A 26,045-nucleotide genomic window follows, 5' to 3' on the forward strand; every position below is an offset into this window, starting at 1 on the left:
CTAGTGCCCCAGATGTCTCCATCCTTCGCCTTCTTGTTCATATATCTTCTCTCTCCAGGATGACTCATTGCTATCTGTAACCTGATCTGTGATCATCTCTTCTATTCAGATGATATCCAATTCTTTATTTCTCTTAATTTGTTCCCTGTTCCTTTTAGTTCCCATCTACCTACATTGATTGAGAAGAATTTAGTAGAAGGTTTTTGTGTAACTAGAATTGACAAAAACAGAAGTTAGTCAACTCATGCAAAGGGGAAAAAAGTCCTCTCTCTGTCCATGTTTCTTACTCTTTCACTACACGTGATTCAAACTTAACTTTCCTCTAAAGGCTAGAAGTCTGAATAATCTTTGTTACCAAACTTTTTTCCCCACCCATGTTTACTTATGACCATCCCTACCAGGGCAACATCTGTTCAGTCAATTTCACTGACTTCCCATCATCTCTGAATTCAATTAAAAATTTCATTCTGATTTTCAAAACTCACCATGCCAATCCACCTCTGACTTCCTAGTCACATATTTATCACCCTGCATGTTTTAATTCTTAAACTGGATCCTCCTGCCCCACAAGTCTCCTTATTTGAAGGTTGCTCTTTCTTTTACGCTGCCCCTTATGGTAGGCTCTGTTTCTGTAATAATTACTTTTATAATGGCATTATATAATGGACTTACATACATTTAAATGTATCTATATTTAGTAAAATACTATAGCTACTGAGTCACTTTGTCTGCAAACTAATTTTAAGGCCTTCCTTTTCACTTTAGACCACACTGCACACTAAAGACCATGCACATTTTCTTTCCGCTATTGTATATTTTAAAACTCATGCCATCTTGCTGTTTCCTAAATAAAAGGTTCCCTAAGTATAATAAATGTGAATAAAAAGCCATCAATAAATTCAGTATCTGTTATGAATCTGTTTCACTCTTTTTTTTTTTTTTTTTTTTTTTTTAATTTTAAAGTGTGTGCTGTTTTCTAGTCCTGTATAGCGCATTTAATCAAATGGGCTCATTTTGTGTAATATTTTAAGCTTCCACTGCTATTTATTTTTCATAGACTCAGATAGTAGCTTGTAAGTTAAGAATGAAAAGCATATAATTTGCAGTCAATTGCACTGTCTAAATTTGAAATAAAAGTACTTTGAAAAAATACCATGATAATAACTAGCTATTATTTGCCGACTTGTTTTAATTAAAATTTTGTTGTTCAGATAACATTGAAGTGGCGTTTCTAAAGACCCTGACTAAGGATGATATCATACAATTCTATAAGGTAAGTTAGTCATATATTTAGAATTTTATCACTAAGAAACATAGGCACTAAAAGAAAATATGCTTGTGTGAATTGCAAGTTAGTACATTTATACCTGTCTTATAAAGGTAACATGATTGATCCAGATGTCTTAATATTACAGTTCAGAGTCAATGGGGAACTGTTTATCTACAAACTCCTGATGATTTTTGTGGGACTTTGCATACCTAATGGAAGTATGGCTCCTCACCCCAACTCACATTAGCATGACATCTGTAATAACACTATATATATCCAATATTGGAAATTGTAAACCTGTTTCTTCGAGTGCTTGTTCACGTCAATTCCAATCAGGTGTGCACACGCCATATGTACAGTTGCCGAAAATTTCCCCCCAGCAAGCCAAAAATAATGCCAACAGTTGCCAACAATTTTTCTCCTGTGGCAAGCTGACAATGATGCGCACGCCCGCGTCGCCATGTCACTGATCCACTGCCCCAGAAAGGGGGCACTGTCCTGATTCCCAGCGCCGCTCAGAGTCCCAGTGCCGCTCTCACTCACAGCACCGGTTGTCTCGGCCCTGGGTCGTCGGAGGGCCAGCTCCCGGTGCTGATCATCATCACATCACTAATCACCTCAGTAGAGATTGAGGCCTCAGCACCACTCCCCTTCCTCGTGGCACCGCTCACCTGGCCAGCTCTGATCGGCACTGCCATGGCTATCTAGATCCTGGTCCCCATCCTCAGAATCAGACGTGGGGTCTAGATACTCACATCAGAACTGGCACCGGTCAACGCATCAACAGCCTGATGTGGGTACAATGCCATGGCTGTCCCAATGGCAAGGACCAGCTCAATGGCTTTTTTGGACCCCCTGGGCATATCACCAGTCCCAGGGCACCTTGTCCAAGGGTTTCTGGTCAGTGGCATCGGAGCCCAGGCTGCCGATGGCCTCGGCCAGCCACCCTGTGCCCAGAGGTGCTGAAGGGATTCAGTCTACAGCACTTTCACCAGCAGAGACTCCCACCCTTACGGTGGAACAGGTGGTCACCAACCTGGAACAGCAGGTCGAGCAGGAGGTCCCCATGGACTAACAGGCCCAGGATGACCTAGTTCCTCACCTGCATCCTCATCCTCTTCCCCAGACGTGATGGTAGCAGGAACTTTCGTCTCAGGACCACCACCCATAAATAGTCACGCCCACCAGAACCTATTCTGCGGGGTGGCGTGCAACATGAGCTTACAAGCCGAGGAGGTGGTGGAATAGGAGGATCCAGTGGTGGACATTTTGGCCCTAAAAGGTCCATCCCGAGTGGCGCTGCCACTCATTAGGACCATTCAAAACAACACCAAAACTGTGTGGCAGACCCCGGCCTCTATCCTCCCCGACGGCCAGGGGAGTAGAATGCAAATACTTCATTCCCTCCAAGGGTTAAGAGTATCTATACTCCTACCCGCAGCCCTGCTTCTTGGTGGTGTCTGCAGTTAATGAACATGAAAGGCAGGGGCAGCAGGGACCCCCGCCTAAGTCCAAGGACTCTTTTTTAAAAACAAAACAAAACAAAAAAAAAAACCTTGACCTTTTTGGTAGAAAAGTCTACTCCACGGGAGGCTTACAGCTCAGGATTGCTAATCAGCAGGCAGTCCTGAGCAGATAAAATTTTAACTCATGGAACTCCATGCTCAAATTTAAGGAGCTAATAACATTGGAGTTCAGGGATAAGTCTGGGGCCATTGTGGAGGAGGGCAAGACAGTGGCACAGACCTCTTTGCAGGCACTGGATGCTGGTGACTTGGCGGAGGAGGACCTCATGGCTTCAAGTTTCAAGTCTACCCCCAGAGGTCCAACAGACTCTGCAGGACCTGTCCTTTGATGGGACAGGATTATTCGCAGAGCAAACAGACTCCAGGCTACACAGCCTAAAGGATTCAAGGGTGACGATGAAATCGCTGGGGTTGCATACCCCAGCTGCTCAGCGAAAACACTTTTTAAGCCTGAATCCCCTCAATGTCCCTACCAACCTCACCCTAGGCAAGACTTTTCTAGAATGCGAGGTAGGAACAGCAGGCGTAAGCCGTCCCAGCCCTCGTCATCACAGGGCCAAGCACGCACTTCCTCAGCCTCCAAGCAGGCCTTTTGAAGGTGCGCCTAGGGATGACGTGCCAGACTGTATACCAGATCCTCAGCCCTGCTTTCGGAATTGTCTGTCCCACTTCTACCGTGCATGGTCCCAAATAACATCAGACCGCTGGGTTCTCCGCATGGTAGAAGTGGGATATTGTCTCCAATTCTGCTCCTCCCCACCCTCCCTTCCCCATCCCTCTTCAGGGACCCTTCTCACGAGCAACTCCTTATCCAGGAGGTGCAGTCACTCCTCGCCATAGGGGCAATGGTGGACGTTCCTCAGGAGCTAAGGAGCAAGGGGTTCTACTCCGAGTATTTCCTAATCCCCAAGGCAAAGCAGGTCTTAGACCCACTCTGGGCCAGGTTCATGGTGAAGTTGAAGTTCCGCATGTTCTCTCTGAGTACTATTATTCCTTCCCTGGATCCAGGAGACTGGTATGCCACCCTCAACATGAAAGACACATACTTTCGCATAGCTATTCGGCCCATGCACAGATGATTTATGAGGTTTGTAGCCAGCCACAAATACTGTCAGTTCACAGTCCTCCCCTTCGGTCTGTTGACAGGCCGCTGAGTGTTCACCAAGTGTATGTTGGTCATAGCAGCCTTCCTCCGCAGGAGGAAGGTGCAGGTATATCCCTACCTCGACTACTAGCTACTCAGGAGGCACACCAGGGAGCAGGTGGAGTCTCAAGTCTGACTAGTCAGAACTACTTTTGAGAGGCTGGGACTCCTGCTCAACGTGAACAAGTCAACCTACTCACCGACTCAAAGAATAGAATTCATCAGTGTGGTTCTGGACTTGGTGCAGGCAAGGGCGCTCCTGCCAGACACCTGATTTCAGACCATGACAGACATTATCCAAAGCCTCAGTTGGTACCTGACCACTACCGCAAGGGGATACCTGAGTCTCCTCAGCCATATGGCAGCCTGCACTTAGGTGGTCCGGCATGCCAGACTGAGGCTCAGACCACTTCAAGCATGGCTCGCGTCTGTGTACCACCCAGGGAGTGACAGACCAAGTACTCAAGTGCCTCCAATGGTGGCTCAACCCTCACACAATCTGCAAGGGTGTTCCCATCAACAGCCCCCAGCCCTCCTTGTCCCTCGTAACAGACGCGTCAGTTCTGGGTTGGGAGGCACATCTGGGAGAGCTCCAGACACAAGGATTATGGTCGCAGGACAAGCTGTCCCTGCATATCAATGTCAGAGAGCTCAGAGCAGTACAGCTAGCATGCCAAACCTTCCTATCCCGGCTCCAAGGCCAGTGAGTGTGGGTAATGACCACCAACACTACGGCCATGTTTTACATCAACAAGCAAGGTGGAGTCCACTCTTCGCCCCCATGTTGGGAGGCCCTTCAGCTATGGGAGTTCTGCATAGCCCACTCGATTCACCTGGAAGCGTTCTATCTCCCAAGTGTTCAGAACGAACTAGCGGACCACCAGCAGATCGTTTCGCAATCACGAGTGGGCCATCTGTCTGGATATCATATATTCCATCTTCCAAAAGTGCGGGTTTCCCCAGGTCTATCTGTTTGCCACCCAGAGCAACAGGAGGTGCCCAGTGTTCTGCTCCTTTCAGAAACACAGCCCGGGTTCAATCTCGGATGCATTCCTGCTTCCCTGGGGAGACCGTCTCATATATGCCTTTCTGCCATTCCCATTCATGTACAGAGTACTGCTGAATCCATAGAGACAGAGCAAAAGTAATTTTTTTGGCCCCGGCATGGCCCCGCCAACACTGGTACCTACGCTTCTGGAGCAGTCAATGGACACTCCTATCGTGTTACCACTCTACCCCGATCTGATCACATAGGATCACGGTCGCCTGTACCACCTGGACTTCTAGTCCCTCCATCTCATGGTTTGGAAGCTTCATGGCTAAACCCAATGGCGCTCCTGTGCTCGGAACCACTAAGAAAGGTCCTGCTCAGCAGCAGAAAACCATCTACCAAGACCACTTATCTGGCCAAGTGGAAGAGGTTCATTTGCTGGTGTGCCCAACATTACACTCCTCCACTCAGGCGTCTATATCACTCATCCTGGAGTACCTTCTGCATCTCAACCAACAAGGCCTGGCAGCATCATCCATCAAAGTACACCTTGCTGCTATCTTGGCCTTCCATTCAGGCACATCTGGACGCTAACCCTATGGTAGGACATTTCCTTAAGAGCCTGGAACAGCTATATCCTTGGGTTAGACAGCCTCTTCCGTCATGGGACCTTAACCTGGTCCTCTCCAGATTATGGGACCCCAATTCGAACTGCTGGCTATTTGCTGCCTTCGCTACCTTTCGTGAAAGCTAGCCTTCCTGGTCGCCATCACATCAGCCAGGAGGGTGTCGGAGTTAAAGGCCCTTACCTCCGATCCACCCTACATGGTCTTCCACAAGGACAAGATGCAACTCAGATCTCACCCGGCCTTTCTCCCTAAGGGAATGTCACAATTCCATACTAGCCAAGACATTTTTCTACCTGTCTTCTCTCCCAAGCCACGCAACAGTATCCAAGAGCAAAGGCTGCACTCACTGGATGTTTGGCGGACATTTAGCATTCTACATTGAGCCCACAAAGCTGTTCAGGAGGTCGAACCAGCTGTTTGTGGCAGTGGCAGCCCACATGAAAGGACTTCCAGTTTCATCTCAAAGATTATCTTCCTGGATCACGGCCTGTGTTTGCACATGTTATGAGCTGACCAATGTCCCAGCCCCACCTCTTAAGGCTCATTCCACAAGAGCACAGGCCTCGTCAGCTGCGTTTCTGGCCCAGGTCCCGATACAGGAAATCTGCAGGCCAGGTACTTGGTGAATACATTCACCTCTCACTATACCATCACACAGCATGCTACAGATGATGCAGCTTTCGGCTGAGCGGTGCTCCAATCGGCGATTCCTTAATGCCGACCCCACCTCCAGGGTAGAGCTTGGGAGTCACCTGACTGGAATCGATATGAACAAGCACTCGAAGAAAAAACGGTTACTCACCTTCTTGTAACTGTTGTTCTTCGAGATGTGGTGTTCACATCCATTCCAATACCCACCCTCCAACCCCTCTGTCAGAGAAGCCGGCAAGAAGGAACTGAGGAGGGGCCACGTTGGCAGGGTCTCTGAGCGCCATGAAGGCACCGCTCCACGGGGCTCCATAGCTGACCCAATGGGAGCTGCTGGGGAAAAATTTCTGGCAACTGTGCACACGGTGCATGCACACCTGATTGGAATGGACATGAACAACACATCTCCAAGAAAAACAGTTACAAGAGGGTGAGTAACCGTTTTTTCTATGCTGCAAAAGATAGGTTGCACATCTTTTTCACAATATTTCAAAATATTCATGTAGTTTTATTACTTGCAGAGCAGCTGACAGCGAAAGGAGCACTTTGAAAAATATTATAGATACCAACAAATCTGTTCATGTATCTGAGATTCTCTTACCTTCATTATCACTAATGATAGTCTTAGGGAGTTCATTTGTTCCTGTTTTTTTTTTTTTTTTTACCTGGAAATTCATGCTGTAGAAAACCTTCAGTATCCTATAAATGTTGCTGTTCTCCACTGGAAAATGCGGTTTTGCCATTTTTTCTTCAGAAGCAGTTGAGATATTCTTGAAAGGATACAGAAATCATGTAAGAATTCTGACCAGACTTCCCTGACCCATGGCACAAATAGAAGATTTCTAAGCAACAGAGCATGGGCCTATTCCTCTGCCAGGGTCAGTGGATCTGAAGGAAATGGTATAAAGACCAATTCACCTCATCCCCAAACTACTTGATGTCCTAGAGAATTAGCTGCAGCAGGATTCACTCTGCAGTTTCCCAGATATTCTGTGGAACTGGTAGCAGCATGGCCAGTTTACTAACCAGCACTGTGCAAGCATATCTTCCCTCACTGTGGACCATTTACCCCAAGTTCCAGAAAGACTATATATAAAAATATAGTAAACTTTCCAGAGAGATTGAGGTCAAGTTTCAGCAGAATATGCTAATATCTCTGTGATTTTCCAGTGGCCCTGGTCACACAGAAAAACTTTTGTTAGCTACAGTTGCCTTCTATGGAAATAAGCAGCAATTGCTATGCCCATTTAATTCTTGGGCTTTGGTGAGACTGCCAGCCAGGTTGTCATTTGTGAGGTGGACACCTCTTTGCTAGCAGGCAACTTAATTTCATAAATACTACTGACCAACTGTCAGATAGTAGTGACTTTCAATCAATATTGACCTACCCCAGATTCAATCAGGAATAGTTATAGTTCCCAGTAAAATAACTTTATTCCCAAATAAATAATTAATTCAGTGCATGGACTCGGGAAACTGTTATGGATCTTAAATGACTGGTGAGATGCGCACACAAAACAAACTAAAAATCTAACACATCCAGCACAGATGGAAAAATAATTATTTTCCTTTAACCAGGCAGAGGTATGCTTCTTCACTAGATATGTAGAGGTCGATTATTGAGAATGCATGGAAGTAAAAAATAGTGAAGAGACTTATTCGGATCTTTTAAGAATGATATGAGACTGCAATGATGTATGTTAGTGTGTTTGAAGTATGTATCCTTTCATCCCCATATGCAGCTTAAATGTGATCTGTTCATGTAGAAGATGCATTTTTTTTTTAAATGAGCTGAATTTGTTTTCTTATAGAGTAGTAAATTGTTGGGTGGTTCTCGGTGTGCTTGCAAAGATTTGCCCTTTTTGTGCTTTTTATTTTAATTTTGCTATGGACTCTCTTATGAGAGCTAGACAAATTGTAAGACCCATCTATTGGCAGAATTTCCCATCATAATTTGACTAATGGTGTTAGTCTTTTGCTGATAGGCTGATTCAAACAACAAATTATTTGTCAAGTTATTTTTCTTTAATGATTTATCTCGCCTATATAGTCATTACATAAATTAGTTAGAGAGAGAAGGTGGGTGAGGGGGTATCTTTTATTGGACCAACTTCTGTTGGTGAGAGAGACAAGCTTTCAAGCCACACAGAGCTCTTGGTCAGATCTGGGAAAGGAACTCCCAGCCTTGCAGCAAAATGAAAAGCGGAACAGATTGTTTAGCATAAGTAGTTAACACATACTGTAAGTGGCCCATCAATACCTCTGCAGTCATAGGACAAAAAGAGGAGTTAGTGGGTTACAGATTGTTGTAATAAGCCTAAATCCAGTGTCTCAGTCCATGATTTTTGGTGTCTAGCACAGTGATGAATTTAAGCTCCCAAGCTTGTCTTTTGTAAGTGTTAGTACAGGTTTCCTTTGAGGTTGAGGACTGATAGGTCAGATACAGAGTGATAACTTTGTGAAAAAGGTTTCATGCACAGGTGATATAGTGTTTTTGTCTTTTATCATTTTCCTGTGTGAGTTTATTCGAGAGAATAGTAATTGTCTGGTTACACCCACACAATTGTTATTGGAGCATTTAATGAACTGGTTGAGATACACTACATGTTGTGATAGGCATATGTAAGATTCATGGATCTTGAAAGGTGTATTGTGGGAGGTGTTGGTTATTGTAAGCAGTGGAGATATGTGTTCAAGTTTTGCATCTGTTCTGGCAGGGTCTGGTGCTGCTTTGAGTTGCTGTGTCCTGGTCTGCAGGGAGCTTGCTTCTGATGCTGAGCTTGGAGAGGTTGGGAGGGTTGTTTGAAGGCCAGAAGAGGGGCTTCAAGAAAGATTTTTTTTTTTTTTTAAGATGGTCCCCATCAAGTATATGGTGTAGTTGTTTGTTTGATCCCTCATATGGGTTCCAGTGGTGGGTGGGGGGTAGGTGACAACTAGAGTAGTGCCGTCAGAGAGGGTTTTGTTTCTTTATTGAAGCAGGTGCTCTCTGGGTATTTGGGTGCCCATTCCAGGATGTGATATATTTCTCTGGATGAGTGTCCTTGTTTGGAGAAGATGGTTTTAAGTCTGTTAAGGTGCATATTCTGTGCTATGAGTGCCTGGCTGTAGATAACACATTTCTTAGGCCATGTCTACAGTATGGTCCTTACAGCAGCACAGCTGTACCGCTGCAGCTGTGCAATTACAAGGTCTCCTATGTAGCTACTTTATGCTGGCAGGAGAGAGCTCTCCTGCTGGCATAAGTAACTACTCCCAACAAGTAGTGGTAGCTATGTCAGCGAAAGTCTGTCTCCCGCCAACATAGCACTGTCCACATCGGCGCTTTTGTTGGTGAAACTTATGTTGGTCAGGGGTGTGGTTTTTTCACACCCCTGACTGACAAAAGTTTTGCCGACAAAAGTGCTGGTGTAGACAAAGCCTTAGTGTGTTTGGGATGGTTAGTGGATCTGTGAAGGTAGATGTGGTGATCCATGAGTTTCTTGTATATGGTTGTCTGTAGGGTTCCATTGTTCAAGCCGATTGTGATGTCCAGGAAGTTGATGCTAGTGTGGGAGTGTTCCAGAGAGAGTTTAGTGGGAAGGTGGTGGTAGAATGGTCCCTGAGAATGTGTGTTAACTAGTTATGCTAAACAATCTCTTCGCCTCACATTTTGCTGTGAGACTGGAAGTTTCTTTTCCAGACCTGGCAAAGAGCTCTGTGTGGCTTGAAAGCTTGTCTCTCTCATCAACAGAAGTTTGTCCAATAAAAGAGATTCCCTCACCCACCTCGTCTCGCTAATATACTGGGACCAACACAGCTACAACTACACTACATATATCAATTAGTTAAACACAGAGAGACCTATTAAAAATCAAAGACCACAAATTGAAAATTACTAGAAGAGATTTCTTTAACAGATGGTTAATAAGTGATAACCTATATGGTTGTTCAAGGTACCAGTACTCCATCCAGTTGGAGTAGATTTCTTTCTATCCATTTTAATGTTTGTACTAATACACAGTGCATCATTATTCAGTTGTCCCAGGATGTGGGAAGGGACACTAGAAACATATACATAGTTAGGTGAGATGGCCCAACTGACTTTGACATCTGTGCTCAGGGTTGATGTGCTTCCCCAAGGCTGCTGGGCTCTGCCGTTACAGCTCTGTAGAAACTCTGTAGGACCAAATATCTAGTGTGTAATCCTGATTCCATAGAAATCAATGGCGAAATTCTCGTTGATTTCCATGGAGCCAGCATTTCACCCCTAGTTCCTTGGGGCTTCTGAACTTCACAAGACTGGATCTCTCATGCAGCTCAGTTCTGAAATCATTAAGAGCTGTGAAGGACTGGAACTTTGGTTAAATTTCCAGGGACGTGCCCAACAAGGGTTTAGAGAATCAAAATTTGACTCTAACATTAATTACCACTAAAGTTGCACGTTAAATGGTTGTCATCCCTTGTAATACGTAGACAACATATGGCTCCCCTTCCTGATAGTAGCTAGCTGTCACTTAGATTCTGTTGTTGAATAACTGACCTTGCTGCTTTCTGTAGGAGATGTTGGCAGTAGATGCTCCCAGGAGACACAAGGTATCCGTACACGTCCTTTCAAGGGAAATGGATTCCTGTAAGTATTGTATTGCATAGATTTTTAAATTTATTCCTGTTCAAGTCAGACAAAGTGCAATACAGCAGTGTGTTGTGCAGTACAAGTACAATGCACTATGAAACCAAATTCTGGAAAGGTGGTTTATGGCTTCTTGGAGGAAGGTATTTTCACCCAGGTATTTTCCACAAGGATATTTAAAAATAGTTCATTTGAGGGAAGTTCAGATAGTTGTGGGTTTCCAGACACAATAAAGATGATGAGCCTGGCATTCCTTCACCCATTCTGAAGTATCTAACTATGTTAAAATGGTATGTCCTAAAATGTACAACTTCTATTTTTAATAACAAGACACTAAAAAAACCCTGGAAACACCTTGTTCTGGAAAATAAAATATACATATTTAGTATGTCTGTGTAGAAATGGAATAGACTGTTCTGATCATCAGTGAAATGTCAGTCTGTTGTTGGGGCATTTCTGAGGAAAGAAATATATAAACCTCCAATTGGTAATATGAAACATTATTCTATACTTGAAATACACATGCTAATAATTTTATTTAGATTTTATTTCCAATTAATTAACTAATCAGTTGGAAAATAGACTCAGCTGTCATTTATTATTAACTATCCTGCTCCTCTCTAGAGTTAAAATGTAAAAAATAAAACATGGTTTCACTAATTATCTGCAAGATTGGTGAAAAATTTTCCATGACATTTTGTGCAAAATCATTTGTCAATGTGCATCAGGTTGTGTGTGTTTTGTGACACTGAGGGTCTAAGATAACTTTCCCATCTCTAACTTCCACGACTGACTGATCTTTATTAGGTTCTTTTAGCTGTTAATAAAATGCATGAGTAGGAAGAACATAAATATGCTTTTAAAATGTAAAAATGAAAATAGAGTGGTCTGTCTGCCACAAGGGAGCAATAGTTGTAGGATGTTGGGTAGCCCCTGGAAAATATATAGGGAACACAGATGTACAACACAGATGTTGTAACTGGCCATAAGATGTTATCCTTGCTTCACACAAATTCAGTCAATAGTATATGTATCTATCAGTTAAACTATTTATTGATCGGGGATATTTAGGAGTATAAATTAGGTGCTTGGTTCTGCTAAGGAAAAACTACAGGAAGGGTTCTTAAAATTCATAAACTGTACTTTTAGCTATTTGTCTAACTTAAGAAGTAGCTTCTTTGAGAAGATATTTTAGAAGCTGCAGTCTTTCTAAGTTAATTTTCTTTAATAGGTCCTGTTGTTGGAGAATTTCCAAGCCAAAATGACGTAAATCTGGCACCAGCACCCCCCTTGCCACAGGTAAAAAAAAAAAAAAAAAAATTAGTTGATAGTATAGAAAAATGGGCATTGAGTGAGGGTACAGACTTTTTGAAATCCTGACTGTGACATTATCATTACAAATTGAGATTCCGGCTCACAACTGTCTCAGAGCTTCTACTTTTTTACAAACACATTGCCTGCTTCTGTACGTGTGGATTTTATCCTGTGTTTCGAAACAGAAGAGGAAACTTCTGCTTTATCCTGGGCTTTCCAGTTGCCTTTGTCCCTATGACTCCGTTGTAGAAACAGTAGATGGAAGTAGGTAATTGTATGCTGAGCACCTACACTATAGAATAAATGTATTCTAAATATAGTCTGAAATAATATAGAATAAATCTAAAAGTTCTGATTGGGTTCAAAGCTTAAAAGCCATTTTATAATGTTGTGAGTGTAAGAGTAATGCTGATATATTTTTTTTGAGGAACTGATGATCTGATATTTCAGGGTAAAAGAGAGCAGACAGGATTTGTATGTATGTGGATAGAACAATTAAGTGATAACATCTGAAAGTGAGCAATTTCTCATGTTTTATTTGATATTGAGCAAAGGTTCTTTGCTTTTGTTTTTTCAAATAAACTTCTCTGCAGCCTGATGTGATTCAAAATATGACAGAGTTCAAACGCAGTCTACCACTCTTTCCACTGGTGAAACCACATATCAATGTCATGGCTTCAAAACTGTGAAGAATCCCAATGGATGAAGAAATGCAAAGGAATTAATTTCAAGGGGTTTCATCATGAACAAACATCTTAAAGATTATTAAGATAAACAATCCTGTCCATTCTGAGAGTCCCTGATTCACTCTTGGTTCATTCAGCGTTATTGGTGTCTTAGGGATACAGAGAATTAGAAAATTAGTTGTTGTCATGTGTCATTTATATTACAAAACAACTGTTGAAAACCAAAATCAACCAGAATATTAAAGGCTCTTGTAGATGCAGTATATTTTTAAAATAATATATCCCTTAAAATTTTCATTTTGATAATGGAATTTGAAGAAGCCTCCAGACCAAACTGATCTTGCTTAAAATATCCATGTTATTCTTGCAAAAGGCCATTGAAAATAGCTCTAATTTTTTCAGGAAAAAAAGTATTAAGCCTTTTTTGGGGGGAGGGCAGAGCAAAACTTTTCATAAAAAGGAGGCTTTGACATTTTTTTGAAGGGTAAAGTGTTGAATGATACCTTTTTTTAATTGATCCTCAGTGCAACCAACTTGTTTTCTTTTTAAGATTTAAGTAGATCAGTGGAAAAGAGGAAATTTTGCAACAAAATAATAAACAAGGGAGTTGTCTTTAACAGAAGAAGAGTAATTAAATATATTGGCATGGTTTTAATCTTTATATACAAATTTGGGGACATTTTATATTCAAACTAGTAAAATGCTGGAAACACTTGGGTAGTCCATCTTATTTTTGTGAGTGTTATGCTTGTCTCTTGATTGTTAATACCTCATTCAATTTCTCAGGGTTGCTCTGAGTTGTTTCCTTCTGGTTGAATAATAAAAATTGGTTTTTTTTAATTGACATCATTTTTGTTTCCAGTTGTTCATAAACTGGATGAGGTCGCCAACGTTTTTTTTGCTCAGTATATTGTTATATTAGGCCTTGATCTAGCAAAACACTTAAAAATGCACATAACTATAAGCATGTGCATTAGTGCTTTACTATATCAGAGCCTTAGTTTTTGACATAAGCACAGCTAAAGTCAAGTTTGGCCCCATGAATGCATCAATTGAGTTTCCTGTATAGGGCTACATGGCTTAGATGCTCAGTCTTCACACTCCTTTTTCTGTCATTCAGACATTCAAAACAAAACAGCAGCACAACACACTAGTTAAATCAGCACAAAAACACAGTTGGCACATGTGTAATTCATAATTTTAATTCATAAAGAAAATAGCAGAATAATATATAATGAATCCAATTCTTCACCCTTTACTGAGCTTAGTGACTTCAGTGGTGGTTCTGCCTCAATAAAGAAGGCAGGATTAGGCCATAAAGTACAAAAAGGATTTTAAAAAGAGTTATTTTTAGTCTTAAAATATTTTGTTACATTATTAAACTATCTTGCCTTTTGATGTGTATAATTTACTGTACACGTTTAGGCAGGGCAGGATGTGCTGAACACTGAAAACTTAAGGGCCTAATCATGTGAACACTTATCAGGCAGAGCACTTAATACCATAAATACCATTAACATCTTTGAGACTTTGCCCACTATTAACAGAACCTGAACCTTTGGCCCTGATCTTGCCTATAGTTAAATACATGTGTAGCTTTACTAACCTGAGTAGTCCCATTAGCCCATTGAGGCTAATGGGACTACTCACATGAATAAAGCAAAACATTTACTTCAGTGGGATTACTCACATGAGTAACATTACATGCTTGCTTAAGTGTTTACAGAATCAGGGCCCGAGTTTATATTTATCCAAGAAATGCTGCTTTAATTGAATAAATATTATCAACTTAAATGCTGTTAAAAGGTTTACAGCATAAACTGTTCACAAAGAATAATTTTGAAAAGTGCTGTTTCCATGTGATGTTTGCCGGTTGTCAGTGGAGGCCAATAGCATTTCTCGCTAGCGTGAAGGGAAAAACATGAACACACTATAGGGGAAAAATGAAATGCTGCTACTTTTTATGCTTTACCATATTCTTCATGAATGTTTCACGCGTTGTGGCTTGCTTTGTCCCGAATGCATTTTTTTTGTTTATAATTTCCTTTTGGTTAAGATTATTTGTATTATAGGTATTAAAAATAAATGTTGACTGCACACGATACAAATTATATATTTTTGGGATTTAGTATTTAAACGTAGCACTCTTATGGTGGAAAAAAATGAAATGGCCTCTATTTTGTATAAAAAAAATTATAATTAAAGTGATGTGAACTCAAATTTTAACCATTTATATGTGTGTGTGTGTGTGTGTGTGTGTGTCCGCACACACACACACATCTCTATACATAAAAACTGGAGTGATGTTATATTTAACACAGTACCACAAATCCATTTTTTCCAGAAAAGAACATTTAGTATTTCTTAAGTTCTGGAGTGAAAGTGGGAACTCATGTAGCCTGACAGCAACTTTTAATTGCTTTTAAGTGTTCTCCAGCATTTTACAGTTTCTGAGTTTGATACAGCAGTACAGTTTGTTAACTCAGGCATATTAATGGATTCATTTGAATGGATCCAAAGCTGCAGTGTCTACAAGCAATAACAGACTACCTAGAATACACTGTAATTCTGTTTCAGTGCTTGTTAAATTACGTTTATGTAACAAACCATAAATGATGAGATTGCAGTCATTTTTGCAAGTGCTATTTTGAGCAGTTGATGTGTAATTGGGTGCATGTGACACAGCCAGTATGACAGAGTGCTAGAGTTACCCTGTTTACAATAAACACTCTGATTTAATCTTTGGAGTTCTTCATTTGTTTTATTTGTATTCTGTTCTGTTCTGGTAATGTTACATCTATCAGCTGAAGCGTTGGTTTTTCTATAGCCTTGATCATAAAGTGCTGCTGACTGAACTGCCTCGACTGGCTGGGATCGCTTTATTGTGCTTCCAATTCATTTCTGCTAGGGAAGTGCCAGAGGGCAGTGGTGCATGTTGTATAAATATCCTGATGGCTTCCCTACATGAAGATGAGAAGATTATTTTAATATATAGATTTTGTATATAGGTAGATGTCTCTCTATTTAAAAAAAAAAAGAAAAAGTAATTATAAACGAGGTTTTTTAAAATTACTAAATCTTGAACTGGCAATTTCGGAGCAGCCTATTAGACCATCACTGCAGCTTGATAGTGTTATACTTCAGTAGCTTAACTTTGGTAGCTATTGCGTTCATTTTATTTTATTTTATTTTATTTTAATTTTATTTCATTAAATATATGTATAAAGTAAAATACCTGTTACTAGGGTTAGAGATTAGTGAGGTTACTGCTGGGAACTATAAATGGTGCGAGTTCTGAGTCCAAAAAAATCCTCTTTTGCTGCCTCTGCTGGTGGGGGGCTCCTAGAGAAAAACTTCTTTTAGGTTGCAAAGAGAAAGAGTCCTGAAGGGTGACAGTTGGTATTGGGAAGAGGGATTGGAAGGACTTGACAGCTTAAAGTGGGGTTACAGTCTTGTCATTAGTGTGGAGGAGGATGCCAAAAGGATTTGACTTCTGAGAAATGAACTCTGAAGACCACTCATTCACCCAAGATTCACCTAGTCTAGTATCCTGTCTCTGACAATGGCCATCACCAGATGTCTGAGGGAGGTGGAAAACTCTGCCAGAAGGCAGAGGTGAAATAATCTGCCCCCCCAACATTAAGTCTTATCCTGTGTCTTAATTCCTGAAACATGAAAAATTTTTCTTCGCACAATGTATTGTTAATTGTAAGTCTGGATATTCTTGATATCCACATAAGAGTCCAGTCCTTTTCTGAATCTTGTTAAATTCTTGGCCCGAAAGACTTCCTGTGGCAACGACTTCCACAGTTTAAACACGTGTGAAAAAGTATTTCCCACCTCTCAATTTCATTGACTGTCCCGCCGTTCTTGTGTTATGGGAAACTTCTGTTCTCCCTGTCTCAATCTGTCCTCTCAAAACCATTTTTTAAATTATGGCCCCTCTTATTCATCTCCTTTCTTGAATCTCTTCATATGAGAATTTTCCATGCACTTCTTTGACCACAGTGCAGTGAGCAGAGCCCTTCATTGAGCTGTCTCCAAAAATGAGCAGGTCCCTTTTTTGAGTCAACCCCGTTCATTTATTATTCAAATCCGTTTCAGATTTATTATTCAGATTTAAATCAAGTTTTGCACATTCTGTGGCTGCATGCCCCAGAATACACAGTGATTCTATACATATGAGATATTTTAAATGTATGATTCAGGGAAGCTGAACAGAGAGGACTTCAGATCTACAGGCCTTTTCCTACGTTATTTTAAAGGTAGAAGAACTATGAATCTTAACTACCTCTCCTACCTTTGATATGATTTCAGAAAAGGCCAAGCATATGAGTCCATCTGCAGTGCTCCAGAATACACACAGTTTGAAATTGATAGGTGACAGGTGTGCACTCGGGGGCATAAAGCACAAAGTGTGTAACATTTGAATTAAAATTTAAAGAGAAACAGTTAGCCTGAGTAGGAAGTCAAGGGTTCCAGGAGAGTCCAGAAATGTCAGTGTTAAGCATGGTAAAATCATATTGGACCATCTTAAACTGTGAAATTATGTCCGGATCCAATTTATCTAAACTCAGGCATCTAAATAAGATTAGCATTTAAAGTATTTATGAATTTTTAAATTCAAAAAAATTATTTTCAAACTTGTTCAAAGCCCAGATCCTTAGTGAGGACTAACTGCACGGCAAGGTTCATGTTTAAAGCTATTAAAAGAATTCATTTGACAAGGAAATGTTGGAGGCAGTTTAAAACACCAGGAACTTGTAAACATTTTGCAGCTGCATAACTCAAAAATGGCTCATTGGATGCTGCTGAGTTGTCCAGCTTGCCTTGGATATGAACGAAATTTAGTATGAGAAATTTCAACCCAAATGGATATCTTTTGGTGAAGCTAGAAAGGGCCATAATGGATTAGTTCCTCCAGCTTTGGAATCACTGTGAGATGTCAACCAGTTCTGCAGTTCCTTTTGTCTTTACGAAAATATCTGGCCTGCTAACACCACCATTCTGAGCCTTCAGCATCGTTGAAGGAAATTGTTCCTCACAATGACCATGGAGTTCTGGGAGGACTCAATTGTGAGGTACTTAAATGTGGTCACTGTGACCTTCACATCACGCTCTTTCCATTATTATTCTCTGATGTATATCTGTTGAAGCTCAAGGTTCAGAAATCTGAAAATTCTATGCAAATGACAAGGCCATATCTTGCATATTTGATTAATATGAATTTCCTTACATAAATTGGAGAAAAACTTAACTCTGACAGGACTGCAGAATCGAATGAGCTTTAGGCACATAGGAATTGTATTTGTAGCTGGCTTCAGCATCTCCCCAAAATTGGGTGCTTAGCTCTGGCTGCTTCTTCCCCCTTGCTCATTAGCTTAGTGGGCTCTGGCCTGTCATTCTAGCTATACCTACTAGTTTATGGCCATGCTGGATTGGGTGCCTATGTTTTAGATATGTTTCTGTGGTTAGCGTTCGCCTGGCTGGGTCCTGGTGAACGCTAACCATAAATATCACTCCTAGAGTAAGTGATCCTAACCAACAATATCCAGCCTAGAGTGTTTCCTCAGCTCTCCAAGTCAGGAATCGTAAGCAGTGAGGCAGGAACAGTTCAGAAAGCAGCTGAAAACAGGAACTCCCCAACCAGAACAGGAGTCTGAACAGATCAGCTGTATATAGCCCACGACTTGTAATGTGAAACCTAATAAGAATGTACATTAAGCATCCTTTATGGGGGTCCAGACTATAATGTACTTAAGGGTGGAGTGGTATGTGTAGGATAAGGCTTTGTATTTTGGAATTTCTGCTTTGGAATTAAATCTAATTACTACCTTAGGCCTGTTATGAAATTTAAAATATAGATAATCATATCTAACTAAATGTATACAAAATGTACACTGTATTATGGTGTTTGCCCACACCCTGCACCAACCTAATACAAATAAAAATACAGTTAAAAAATTAAGTTGAATTACTGTAACATCATAATGTGCATATACTGTTCATATAAGTTGAAAGTAGATAATTGCATGATATATTGCACCCCTTTCTCTGATAACGTTCTATCATGTAATATCTAGTTTAACCTATATTATAAACTTTTGGGGGAAGGGACCATGTGTGATGTTTATAAATTGTCATGCACTTCTATGGCACTGCATAAAGAAGAATCTTTACTCGACGGTTTAAATGTTGGATCCAGTAATTAAGAGTGAATAGAAGACCTGTCTTTATTGCAATTCTTAGAAACTAACGCTAATAGGCTACTTCGAGCTTTGAAAGTATCTGAGTGATATATAGTAGGATCTCTTACCACTTTTTAACTTTGTCATTTCCTCTGGAATAAGCCAGGAGAATAAAGAGGAATCAAGAAAATCATTCAGTTTGGGAACTAAATCCTCCCTATATTGTGTAATTAAGCTGCCTAATATATGGAGTAGATTACTTTGTTGCATAGTATCTAAAGATCATTCAAAATAATGGCATTCCTCTTCTGCTCCCGTAGTTTCCAAAACATGTAGACTGTAAACTTAATTTTGTCCTAAAAACCTTTTAAAGAGCAGTTTAAAATTGCAGAGTTACTAATATTTGAATAGTGTCATAGCTCTGGCATTATAATATATGCAACAATTTTTTTCATATGACCAGATTAGGACCCAAGCCATTGGAAAGCACTCTGTGCAGACAGACCCTTATGCCTACAAAGAGTCCCACTGGTTTCCCACTTTGCAGGATTGGGCCCTAACTTTGTAATGGCTCTGCAGACCTGTGTGATATAGTATGTTGCAAGATGTCAACCAAGCTGACTCACTGCTCCACAGGAGTCATTCTATGTTGTTAGGGCAAAAGAAAGACCTAAAAATCAAGAAAAAAATTGGTCTACGTTTGTAAAATATACTTTTTTTAAAAAAAACCCTTCTAAATTAAATAGTGTATCTTTTCAAAATTGTGTAGCGAGCTATTTAAGTGTCTGACCCCCTAGCAATTCAGGATGATGTAACTTGTTTAGAAAGTGACGGCAAAGCAAAAATTAAAATTGAATTGGGTCTTGGTTTATGTGATGAGTACCCCACTAAACAAGAATGTAGGAGATACTCAGTAGAGAAATGCATTTTAAATAAACTGAAAATAATTTCCCCCCACACCATTGGAAATTTCTGATTCGTTGAAGATCCTAGGATGAATCATTGAGTGATATTAGAGATACCAAATGTCAAATACCAAATGTTAGCAGAAACATGCACCGTTCTCAGAAGAGTATTATTTAATTGTTGCTGCAGAACCTAAAGGGGCTAGCCCCAATGGGTAGCTCCAGAGGATCTGCTGGCCAGTGGCACCCCTCCTGTTTTAGAAGAGCTGCCACTGATGAATTCCCAGTGCTTCTTCCTAGTTCTGGGATTGTTTAATGAGTGAGAGGGAGGAGGAGCAGAAGAGACCTTCCGCCAGTCTCATTGGCTCCCTGCCATTCTCAATGTTTCTAATGTACTCTAAAGAATTATGGCTTTTGATGGCTCGGGAGAGTTAATGTTTGTGTAATAAAATTTTGCATCTTAGGTTTTTTTTAATGCCCAGTAAGTGAAGTTTTGAGGTCATTCCTTAACACAGTATAATTAAAGTGTAGTCCTACTCTAAAAAATAACTGTATTAAACCAGATCCTCTTAGTCAACTATTCTGTTCCCTATGCAAATTTAGAGTAATATCAGTTTATTTTAGTACAAGTTTTCACTACATTTTAATCCTGTTAGCCCTGCAACTAAAAGAGAAGGATTTTGATTCTATTCCTTCTTTTGCCCCGTTAATAGGAGTGCTTGTTAAATTTTCCAGTTGCACAGATAATCAGGTTACAAAATCACTGGATACAAACCTAGCAATTTCTGAGTTTACTTAATCCTGTGCCAAATGTAGGCCTTGATCCTGCAGGCACTTCTGTTTCACAGGTCTAAAAGAGCAGAATTTGACCTGCAGAATCTTGTACTGGTGACAGTGAAGGACAATAAAAGGCCACAGTTTGATTTTCAAAACCGATGCTGAGTTTGCTGAACTGGCATTTAGAAAACTGTTTACCTATAAACTGAGCACATTTTGATATTGAAATCACTGAGACCATAAATATTGGACCCAACAGTTCCATTTTAGTCTTTTTTTTTTTTTAAGAATGGAATTACAGTTTAAATTATCATTTGAGGAGGCATGTTCAGATTTGTGGCCTCGACTATTAATGACCATTTACTACCCAAACCACAGCTACAGGGTGAGTATGGGGGGGTTTGCTTTACAACCCCGTTCCCTCTGGCCTTCCCTCTGCACTGGGCCAGACTAGTGTTGTGGAGGGTATACATCGTGCAGTTGGTGGGTTGCTGTAGTAAAAAGTTTTGGAATAACTGGTCTAGCAGTAGTACATTGGGTTCTTTGTTCCCTGAGCCAGCTGTGATGTCACACTCCCCTTATAGTTTCAAACTGTTAAAAAAAACGAACAACAAACATCCCCCTCTCCCAACCATTTAAGTATTATGTGGCACTTAGAGCCTGGTTAATGGATTTTTTAGCACTTTTCTGAGCATAACATAAAATGAAAATTATGTTTTCTGTCCTGTTCACACTTAAAATTGTGAGAGGTTCTGTTGGGATATCATATTTTTGGCATTTAAGGGCTGTTATAAAGAGCATGGTGATCAATCGTTCTCCATGTCTACTGAAGGTAGGACAAGAAGTAATGGGCTTAATCTGCACCAAAGGAGAGTTAGGTTAGAAATTAGGAAAAGCTTTCCATAAGGGTAGTTAAACTCTGGACTAGGTTTTCAAGGGAGGTTTTGGAATCCCTATCATTGGAGGTTTTTAAGAACAGGTTAAATAAACACCTGTCAGGGATGGTTTAAGTATACTTGGGCCATCCTCTGTGCAGGAGGCTGGACTGGATGACTTCTCAAGGTCCCTTCCAGCCCTATGAGTCATTTCTGAGTCTATGAACATAATTATGGAGGGTTTCATTTATAGCTTTTTTTGATATATCAAAGTTTAAAAAAAAAATTGCTATGCAAAAAAAAATTTAAAGTTGTAGATTATAATTTAAAACATACATTCTTTTATAGAAGTAGTTTTGAATCTGTTTTGAACAGTTATTTTTTTAAACAAAAAGGTTAATTTAATTGGTTGGAAAAGAATGTAATAATTCTGTATAAAAAAGTCTTAAAAATCAGCTATGAATAGTGATGCTTTCTTGGTATCTTTCCTTCACACACATAACTGTGATTAAAATTCTTCTTGGTGCTAGGAGGGAATTTTTTTTTTGTTGTTTTTTTTGTTCTTGCTGTTCCATGTAATAATGTGAAGTCCTTGAAGGAGTTCTGCATCTCACCTTCTTTGTGCATGAACTGAGTTTCTTCATGTTTTCATGAGGAAAATCTTAAAGGGGGTGTGTGCGTGTGTATGGTTTTAAAAAATAAATGGTAACCTTAAGAAGAAAATTTAAAATTGTTTGAGATAATGAATTAGTTCACAATCACAATGCGCTGCACTTGTGAGGAATGTGTTATTTTATAAGTAGGACAGCCATTGAAGTTCTGTCTCTTTACAACTTTACTGTTATGGTGTCTGTCATTTGTGTGTCTCAAATTGATCTTTCTCTCTCTCAAGTCTGTTATTCATTCTGTGTTCTTGTCTCCTTTGTCCTGACAGTCTACCAAATTCTATAAATTCCGTTAATGTTTTTTATCCTCTTCTTTTATATAATTTCTGTTTGTCTTGATGCCATAGATCAATATAATGGTTAGTACAAAATAAAGACATTGAACACATCCATGGAAATGTAGTTGAGTTTACTTTCATTTCTGCACCTCTGTTGAGTTTGAGGGGTTGAATTTGTTTACAGAACTTGTAAGCATAGCTCAGTTTCTCCCTGCTGAATAGTGGCAACTCTGTGAAGCTTTGCCTATCTCATTGTCTGTAGCATATAAATTACTGGCATTGGAAATGTTGAATCATGAAGCTGATGTTAGCATAAGCATTGGTGGTAAATAAAATAATTCCAACCTCATTTAAAACTTCTTGTGCTATTATTTTTGTGTCCCTCATTTTGGGTCTGTGTTCCCAGTTTGCGACTTAACTGAGACACAGGGTTGTAAGCCTGTGGCTGCTGAAAACCTTTTCCTTTTATGCAGTTGACTGAAATCATTTAACCAGTTCTACCAAAGTGAAGTGAAAATGACCTTTTAGGACTAATGGCAATCCTCACGGAAATGACTTTTGCAGAGGACGGTTGTTTGGTCTGCAGCACCTCTACATAAAGCTAAACACAGGCAGGACATGATTGTGTGGCACTGTACTCTTCTGTTTTTCCTGGGAGACTCCTGACTTTAGCTACCATCTCCTGGAGAGACGGGAGGACTCCGCAGGAAGTGGGGTGAGATCCTCTACCTTTATCCACTCCTAAAATCTCAATGATCGCTAAGCCACAGGGGCCTGGAGTGTGAGAAATTCCACTTCCAGTTAGAAGTCAGGAGTAGCTCTGCAGGAGGTACCTTCACCACAGCAGCAGCTGCCCGCCCCTGCTCAATACTGGGCTTCTGCACCTGAAGCTGGGGCAGAGCTGAGTATAGAGGAAACCCAGTGTCCGCTGCTCCCGCTGCCAAAAGCCTGCTGTCCCTGGTTGGTACTTGCTATTCCAGCTGTTGCCTTGCAACAGCCCTAAGCCCCATTCCCCTCTCATGCACAGGATGGGGGTCTATAATCCCAGCACAAAACATTTTCAGCCTTCCAGGAAGTAGAAACTTGCAATGCAATAAAACCCCCAAATACCATCCACTTAAATACCATCTGACTGTAGCAGTCATGAGAGCTGGGAGTAGAAAATTTTTAAAAAAGATTTTAAATTGCAGACATTCCTCTCCCAGCCTTGCTATAGCCCGGGAGTTGTGATGGTTGAGTATAACTAATTTACTCCAGGCCATACGGTCCTTGCGTGTGTATGCGCTCTGCTCACTGTGCTGCTGTGCCAGGTTGGAAGCATGGATGAACACCGCCTTCTCCAGAGCAGAGTTCTTTTCTTTCCCTCTGTGAACGTGGATTCTGCAAGAGGCACAGTTTGGCACTGCCTGAGCTGAATGCTGCAGAGCTGTGGGGTCCGTGCACTGCATGGGCTCCGGCTGAATCAAGATTAATTACCTTTTTTCTTCTCCTTCAAAGCAGGGCGTTCTGGGGTAGCCGGGGGCACATTTAAAGGGAAACTGCAAGTGCAGAAGTTAGACTTCCATCAGACACAGGGCAAGAAGAGGATCAGAGAAGTGTGTGTATTCTAAAACTGAAATTCCAGGCTTACTTTGAACCCTAGCTTCGTATATGTAGCTATCTATGCTATTTTAAGTGTGCCTGGTGCTTATACCTGGCAGACAATGTCCCTGTTCCAAAAAGCTTATGAGTTGAATAATTTTTTTACTAAACCTGCTGCAGAGTGAGCCTCATCTTATCTTAGCCTCCCCGTGTCTGTGTAGAAAAAGAGTTGGGAGCTGGAATGGGAGCAAGAGATGTAATAGAGAAGGAAGGTGCTTTAATGAAAGAAAAATCCAACGAAGTGTAAAGAAATTGAGAGAGCAAAAGAGTGTGTGTCAGGGAAAAGCTGAGGTGAGCCAGAGTAAGAGAAGAACGGGAAGGTAAATAATATAAAGCAGAGGTTCTCAAACTGGTCCGCAGACTGAGCTCCATTCAGGTGGTCTGTGGAGAGTTCCCTCTAAGGTGCGTGCCTCGGCGGCCGCACACGAGAATAAAGGGTAGGCGTGTCTCTACTAATTAGGTTCCTGGACCCTGGAGAAGATGCAAATATAAGGTGAGGTGGTGGCCTTATGGGGAATAAGGGGTAGGTCAGAGGGGGCAGTGGGGAGAGAAGAGGGGGTGGCGGGAATTTGGGACGTGCAGGGCTGCAGCAGCCAGAGAAAGAGGCGATCTTCCCCAGCTCCAGGGCTGCGGCTGCTGGGGAGAGACAGCCCTCCATCCCAGCCCCAGCTCAGGGGCTTCCACGGTGCCGGAGAAAGTGGGAGACCCCCCCCTCCTTCCCAGCTCGGAGGCTGCTGCGGTGGGGGAGAGAGGGCACATCCATCGCATTAGAAAGGTAGGACTACTGATATTAAAATATGAGCTGTGGGCTTTTATTTGTAGAACAAAAAAAAACAGTAACAATTTTTATCCAAAGCGCTTTACAATAGTTAGCTAATGGTACAAACAACATTTGGAAAGGTCATTAAGTGGTCCACCAAGACCCTCATCCATTTTGAAGTAGTCTGCAAAAAAAAAAAAAAAAAAAAATTGACAACCACTGATCTAAAGGGTTCTTCATTTGTGTGCCTGCACAGTGCTTTGACTTTGTATGTGAAGACATTGTATATGTTTAATACATTTTAACCTAAATGGCAAAGGTGTTAGGTGTTTTTTTTAAGGTACCTATAGTGCTTTTCATCTCAAAGAGCTCTCCATTAGTGGGGATCAGGAGCCAGACACACAAAACACAGGGAAATTTTGCTTAAGGACACCAGGGGAAACTCATCTTCTGGAAAGCACTGTGGCATTTTTCTCTCCACATAGAGCAGATAGATATACAATTTACTGCTGTGTTGAGCTTTACAGAGGCTACAGCTTCATCCATTCAGAAACTGAAGCTGATGCAGAATGTGTCAGCTGCCTGGTTATGTGGACTGTCTCACAGTGATCAGAACTGGCTGCCTATTCGTTTTTCAGGTGGAGTTTCAGGTGTTGACTTTGATCTACAAAGTACTAAAAGGTTAAGTGATCTGATCTTCCTGGTAGGACTCATATTTGAGAACTTTAATTTAGCTCACTCTCTCTATGTAAATACAAAGATTTTTTTTTCTGGTTTGAGGAAATTGGACCCAATTTGATACTCTGGCAAGAGTATAAAAATACTGTAGAGGAATAAATAGTACTTTTCAGACTGGAAGGTGGAAAAAGAACATGGCAGAGTTCTTGGCTTGAGAGAAAGTGTTGTGCTTTATAAACACTCTTTTGAAGACTGATTTGAACTCTTGCTGGAGCTCTCAACTGAATAATTGCTCTGTATGATTTGAAACATTTTGAATTATTTAAATTCCCATTTGCTGTAATTGAATAACATTGTGGTCTGTGATTTAAAATGTTGAATTAATTATGACATTTTATTAAATTCACTTTTGTCTTTTCTCATGTCACTTTTTACTTTAGCAGATTCCTTTAAAATAAAAC

General features: G+C 40.8%; 1 protein-coding gene and 1 long non-coding RNA gene across 6 annotated transcripts in view; one reads left to right on the forward strand and one right to left on the reverse strand.

The window, feature by feature from the left end:
- The window catches only part of IDE (insulin degrading enzyme), a 109,179-nt gene extending 93,623 nt beyond the window's left edge, over window positions 1–15,556 (forward strand). For all 5 annotated transcript variants that reach the window (XM_077822592.1, XM_077822591.1, XM_077822590.1 and 2 more), the window contains exons 22-25: window positions 1,212–1,273; window positions 10,745–10,817; window positions 12,049–12,116; window positions 12,725–15,556. In XM_077822592.1, the coding sequence (XP_077678718.1) occupies window positions 1,212–1,273; window positions 10,745–10,817; window positions 12,049–12,116; window positions 12,725–12,820 (299 nt within the window). In that variant the 3' untranslated portion in view covers window positions 12,821–15,556. The remainder of the gene's footprint in view (window positions 1–1,211; window positions 1,274–10,744; window positions 10,818–12,048; window positions 12,117–12,724) is intronic.
- LOC144268045 (uncharacterized) lies at window positions 33–10,744 on the reverse strand. Its single transcript, XR_013346702.1, has 3 exons — window positions 10,728–10,744; window positions 6,874–6,978; window positions 33–169 (listed from the first exon to the last, which is right to left on the reverse strand). It is a non-coding gene; the product is annotated as an uncharacterized LOC144268045 (long non-coding RNA).
- Window positions 15,557–26,045: the final 10,489 nt, after the last annotated feature.

Source organism: Eretmochelys imbricata, chromosome 7 (genome assembly GCF_965152235.1).
Source record: "Eretmochelys imbricata isolate rEreImb1 chromosome 7, rEreImb1.hap1, whole genome shotgun sequence".
Classification (NCBI taxonomy): Eukaryota; Metazoa; Chordata; order Testudines; family Cheloniidae; genus Eretmochelys; species Eretmochelys imbricata.